The sequence below is a fragment of the Pollicipes pollicipes genome, unplaced genomic scaffold (genome assembly GCF_011947565.3).
Source record: "Pollicipes pollicipes isolate AB1234 unplaced genomic scaffold, Ppol_2.1 Scaffold_3756;HRSCAF=4406_pilon_pilon_pilon, whole genome shotgun sequence".
NCBI classification, from domain to species: Eukaryota; Metazoa; Arthropoda; class Thecostraca; order Pollicipedomorpha; family Pollicipedidae; genus Pollicipes; species Pollicipes pollicipes.
In genome coordinates this window covers 23,424-29,423 of record NW_023596367.1, presented here as the reverse complement: position 1 = coordinate 29,423, position 6,000 = coordinate 23,424, and the positions used below count along the sequence as shown (strand labels likewise).

The window sequence follows — 6,000 nt, the reverse complement described above, 5'->3', positions numbered from 1 at the left end:
TATCACCAGAGCCTCAGCGAAAACACACCCTGGCAGCTTTGACGTAGATCTGAACTTTTAGATACCAATCACATTCTTGGAAGTCTGATCACGAAGGATCACTGGACGGTGCTGGCGACCGTCCTGAGTTCACCACCGTCGCCTTCAAGTCCTGGTGAATGACCATCAGCTGGTAGGGCTCGGGAACGCCCACCACATCACTCGGGGGTCCGTCTCGCTCTGCGGGCTCTGGGTCTGGCGCGACCTCACACTCCGCGTCCTCGTGATCACCCAGCGCGGACCCGCCCGCAACGCCACCTATCTTCCTCTTCACGCCCGTGACGGCTGGGGCGCCGCCGACAGTCCCGGGACCGGCAGCGGCGGGAGGACAGTCGTGAGCGGGCTCCGGGGAGGCGGATGGGCTCCTGTGAGGGGGCTCAAGGGAGACCGACGAGTCCTTGTGAGTGGGCTCAGGGGAGGCGGACGGGCTCCTGTGAGGGGGCTCAAGGGAGACCGACGAGTCCTTGTGAGTGGGCTCAGGGGAGACGGACGGGCTCCTGTGAGGGGGCTCAAGAGGGACCGACGGACCCTTGAGAGCGGGCTCAGGGGAGGCGGACGGGCTCCCGTGAAGGGCCCTCGGAGGAGATTCGGGAGAGGTAGACGAGCGCTTGGGAGGGGGCTCACAGAACTCGGACGCGTTGTGGTCGGAGGGACTGAACTGGGCAGGTGCCGGGGGATCGGAGGGAGGGCGGATCCAGGTCAGCCGGCCGCGCGCCGCGTCCTGGCGGATGTGCGCCAGAGCCTCGACAGCCACCAGGTCCGGGTGCACCGATTTGCGGAACACCATGCAGTGCAGGTGCAGAGTTTTCTCGTACCTACAGAGGGGAACGGGCGGTGCTTAGAGCCTGAATCGGGAAGCGTGGCGCGTATTGTGCGGAAGCAATGTCACACGGAGAGGTATGGTGGAAACCATCTCACGATTCAGAGATGTCAAACAATTGGATGGTTCAGAAGAACCAAAACCCTTTCTTGGACACACCACACGCTCTGCTTTGCATCTTACCGGATTCAGACTTATTATAGAAGCGTAGGCACACACTGAGGCTAGCCAGGTCGGATTGGCATGGGGAGAGACAGGACAAACGACTGGCGAACCGGAACAGCGCCACTCTGAAGACACAGTATAACGGCACAGCAGAAATACCACAGCCGGAAGCGAAAGCTGCACAGACTTCCTGGACAGCATGACCTACGCATGCGTAGCAAAGCTCGCACATCAAGGACACCAAAGACTGCGGGAACAGCAGAAAATACAACACTAGGCCAGGCCGACCACAACTTCAGACAACAGATTGAAGGCTACGTGAGCACCACGGACTGCCAAGCACACGCAACAGACAGGCAGACGGACGGACACAGACAGACAGACAGACGAGGAGCCGTGGCACGTGACTCACCTGACGCGGACGAGCCCGAGCGTGCCGAGCGCCAGCCGCCAGGCGCGGTAGAGGGGCCCGTTGGCGGTGCGGTGAGCCGAGTCGGGGCTGACCACCACCAGCACGCCCTCGGGCCGCAGCAGGCGCGCCGCCCGCCGGCAGCACGCGTACCGCAGCGCCGGCGTCGGCAGGTATTCCAGCAGCAGGCAGAAGCAGACGGCGTGCCAGGCGTTGGCGGCCAGGCTCAGCAGGCGGCCGCCGTCGGTGGCCGTGTGCGCGCCCACCGGCACCGAGAGCAGGTCACCGCGCAGCACGGTGTCGGCCGCCGGCCACAGATCCAGCGCCGTCACCCGCAGCCGCGCCCGGCCGCGCAGCGGGTCGTAGCAGCTGCCCACGTCCAGCGTGTCGAAGAGCGGCAGCTGACTGAGCTCGGCGGCGCTGCCGGACGGCCGACACTGGTCAACGCTCGGGTCTCCGGTTAATCCTACCATGATGCGGAGCCGCCAACCGAGCAAGCACATATCAGCCAGCTACGGGTAGGTTTTGGATGACAGTATGTGTCGATTGCTCTTGAGATGTACAAATAGCGCCGCAGACCAGGACAGTTCCACAGACAGCAGTACATGAGAAAGGAAAGGAAAGGACATGGGAAAGGAAAATCAGTGTTCATGCTTACCAGCAGGCAACACATAACCGTATCCAGCGCGAAATACAGCTCAACAGGATTTCACGGGCGCGTTATGATACCAATGCCATGCGATCTGGGGTGTCGAAGTTCAGGCGCGTCGCCTCGGCCGGGTCGCACCTGGTCCAGGCGTGCGGCGCGGCGCCGTGTCGCTCCGCCAGCCGGTCGTCGTAGGCGCGCGCCCGGGCCAGCTGAGGCTCGGTGTGGTACTCGAGGATGGCGCGGTGCGTCCAGACGAGCCGACAGAGCTCGGGCGCCGCCGCGTGACGCTCCGCCCACACCTCGGTGGCCTGGCGCAGCATGGCCGCCGCGTACTCGGCCTTGCCGGCCTCCTGGGACACGTGCCGCCGCCACACGGCCATGTCCGAGCTGCCATCTGTCGAGGCGAAGCGAAGTTGTAGTTAGGCCGTTCGTATACGGGGGTGGTTCACAGGACTGGACATGAAATGGAATCCCGATGGTTTCTACGTCACGTTTGCGCAGATCGATCAAGTCGCCGTGTGTCAGCTCGTAGGTTGCATGCACAGCACATACAGCACGCGACATACATACAGCGCGCGACAAAGACGGTCTTCTTACACGTTCTCACGCTTAAATATCCGCATGTCACGTGTTTTTGCGTGCTTCTCCAACGGGCAATTTGTTGTGGAGTTTTGCAGTTGGATTTGGACCGCAGCGGCGGATTCTCACGCAGTGCGTATTGATGAAAGGCAACGCCAGGACAAGATTCTCATCTGGCTGGTAACTTATACTTCTTCCGGACAAAGCTAGTCTTTTTCGCACCAAGATCTGTTACGTGACCTACGGGTTCCCTCTTAGGGGTCACGGACAGTGTATCATGACTTTTTTAAAAATCAGAACAGTTTTTAGCAAAATTAGATTATCATGTCTTACCACGCCGTTTCTCCCCACACCTGCCTGCTTGATTCACCCGCAGACAAAGGTCGCTTGGTGTTCCTGGTCGCGGGTGAGCACGTGAGATCCTCAGCATTATGTAGGGCACCGAGACTAGTGAACAGTTTTCGTCGCGACACTGTAGAAGCTGGCCTGTTTACTGATGATTTAGATACTTTCAAGGCCCGTGCAGCTAGTTTCTTACGCTCACGGTAATGACTTTTATCGGGTGTTTCCCCAGATAAAGATGTTTAATGCATGCTGTACAAACCGTATTTATTTTCTTGCTAATTCACTGAAATCGGTTGTAACTGGCAGCGACGATCTTCACGAGCTGCACTTAACTGATCAATACATCATTCCAGGTGCAGTCGGTGCGATCCGTAAAGGAATGGGCGACCACGTGCGCGATACCTTCTTGGAAATCCCCGTTAAGTGTTTTAACTATCCTCTACTAGGTTGTCTCTTATTTTATCCAACATTTGGAAAGGAAACGACCAGAATTAGTGAACGGCATGACTAGACACACACATAAGTCATAAATAAGATGAGTAAAATCAATACGGAAATAAATTACCTCTCGTGGAGACGGTAAACACACGAAACGTACGTATCATTCCGCCGCAGGGTAGTTTTGTCAGTGGAATGACGATCGTTGTTGTATGCATGTTTACAGCTACTGTTCCATTTTTGGCTTATAATAGGCCACTACAGTGCAACTAGTCCCAGCCATATCAGAACAGTTTCGCAGTTATCTTGGAGGGACATGGTACACCAAAAACCCGAGCACCAGAGATTCTGACCTCACGAAGCAATGCAAGCTGGTCCGGCGTATGGCGCCGACATCTGTCATCAGTTACCAGCCGGACCACTTCATTTCCAACAGACATCTCCCACCGCACTACCTCCAAGACCATAGCCACCGGCCACAAGTCCGGCGTCTATAAGGCCAGAACGGTCTGGCTGGGGCAGTGGCGTTGCCATGGAACCACACAATAACAGCCTGCGGACCGGCAGCCGCTCCCAGCCCGGTCAGGGCCATGTCCAAACGTGTTCCGACTTTGCTCCGCCGCACCGACAAAACCGTGACAGCCCATTACGGACCAGGCGGACAGCGTCAGGCAGTACTCGTGTCGGGCCCATGGGGGCTCAGGTGGGGATGCCATGTCAAAGCCACCTCTGGCTGATGGGGGTCGGGCAGGCAGGCAGGGTCAAAACAACCTGCGTCAAGCTGGTGGTAGGTCGGATGGGGTATCACATACAATCTGTGGTGAGATCATGAGGGGCCAGACAGATGATGTTCAACATTCTGTTTCAGGCTGACTAAGAAAAAAATGGGTGATATCAGGCAACGTCTGCATCAGTGGTGACTGAACATCATGCCCACCACAACTCCATGGTCAAAAAGACAACAATGCTATTCCACATTTCCTATGTCCATTAACCATGAACTGGGGAGGGTGATTTTGAGCTTCAATCAATTGTGTGACCACCATGATTGTGACTGGGTCAAAGACCACATTTTTATGCTGCAATGTCTACAAGATTTTATTTGCAAACTCAGTTTATGTCACAGTAAAAAAAAAATATTTGGACTTGTGACAACCCTGTAATACAATGTTTTTTGGCAAACCTAAAGACTAACAAACATCAAGGCATTTTGACCACTGATACAAGCTTAAGCATTTTTACTGATTAACAGGCTGATTTCTTTGATCACCAGAAGTATGCCCATAAATATAATAGTGTCTAATATTCTTGTAGTGTAACACACCCTTACATTTTGATTAGTCCACCTGAAGTGTCTGTGGGTTGGGTGTTAAAGAGGTTGCCTATCCACACACACATGATTTTTCAATAACATGCAGGTGTCAGATCTTGTCATGCTTGTGCCTTACAATTGGTTGTTATGGTCTCTTTTATTTGCAGTCATATCATATAACAACTATTCTACTGTAAATACTGAGGACCACAATAATGTTATCACCTAGTCAACAGACTGGCAAATTTTTTAACATTACTTGGCACAAAAACACCACTGGCTGCGTAGGTGGGTACGAAGTCAAAAGGCCAGACTGCAAAAAAGCCTGTTGCACTGAACATGAGCAGGATGGCCAATCATGGCAAAATTTCAGCTGCACATGTACAATGTAAATTTGACCAATTGCTACCAATTTAAGCATATACAAAACCAATGTTGCCTGGAATCATGATGCTGCAAAAATGCTCAGAACATTTTTTATTAAAACAGTACAAACATCTAACATAATCCACACCAAGTTTAACACATGCCAGCTTCCAGTTCGGTATACAGACATCACGAAGGCAACCAGCACAAAGGGTGGACTTTTTTATGGACTGGTAAGTAGGCACTCACCTTCTAGGCACTTTGCACGCAACTCAGCATGCACCCTCTTGATGACAGCTGAGTGTTCTGTTTTATCACCCATATTACCAGCAATCACATTGGATGCCTTTAAGTATCACGATCAGTTCCAGAGTTCAAGCAACAATACTCGCACACCACCCACACCACCACATGGTCAAGCCTTAACTGACCCCGGCTCAGGGTTCCTTCCTAGCCAGGCCGCGTTACAGCACGTGCACTGACAGCGGCCAAATAGGGTCGCAGAACGCGATTTCCCCGGAAGTTATTGATTTACGAGCGTTTGTACCGTGCGGCCCTCCCTGAAACCACCCTGCGGCGCGCTGCTTGCTGTGACATGATCGCTCCATCAGCATAGTAAATAAGAAATTTTCCGAACGCCTCATATGCGGGATAGTTGTAGACGTATCTCTCGTCCTAAACAGCTGATAGTTTTGTTTTCTTAATGTACCCCATCTCAAGAGCTTTTATAATAGGTCCTGGAATGGCTCGATATGCTCGCGATATTACGAACGTACTCGTTCTCAACTTAAGGCTCAAGTTACAGCATCGGTGTACCATTGGACTTACCTAAAATGTTAATAGGACACTTGTCATCACGGGTGGACGCAGTTTTCAGC

The 6,000-nt window shown here is 53.5% G+C and overlaps 2 protein-coding genes across 2 annotated transcripts; both read right to left on the bottom strand.

Moving 5' to 3' along the window:
* Positions 1-249: 249 nt before the first annotated feature.
* LOC119092979 (atherin-like) lies at positions 250-1,952 on the bottom strand (the record flags this gene model as incomplete). Its single annotated transcript, XM_037215871.1, has 2 exons — positions 1,437-1,952; positions 250-854 (listed from the first exon to the last, which is right to left on the bottom strand). Coding segments are annotated over exons 1-2 (1,105 nt in total), but the record flags the coding sequence as incomplete, so codon positions are not given.
* On the bottom strand, positions 1,947-5,582 carry LOC119092978 (S-adenosylmethionine sensor upstream of mTORC1-like). Its single transcript, XM_037215870.1, has 2 exons — positions 5,372-5,582; positions 1,947-2,476 (listed from the first exon to the last, which is right to left on the bottom strand). The coding sequence occupies exons 1-2, from the start codon at positions 5,442-5,444 to the stop codon at positions 2,154-2,156; spliced, it is 396 nt and encodes a 131-aa protein (XP_037071765.1). The 5' UTR covers positions 5,445-5,582; the 3' UTR covers positions 1,947-2,153.
* Positions 5,583-6,000: the final 418 nt, after the last annotated feature.

What these genes read in the sequence shown, in the direction of transcription:
- LOC119092978 (XM_037215870.1), bottom strand. Translation starts at nt 5,444, where the DNA reads ATGGGTGATAAAACAGAACACTCAGCTGTCATCAAGAGGGTGCATGCT. An exon ending in GCGTGCAAAGTGCCTAGAAG is followed by an intron (nt 2,477 to 5,371) that starts GTGAGTGCCTAC and finishes TCGCCTCGACAG; the next exon opens with ATGGCAGCTCGGACATGGCC.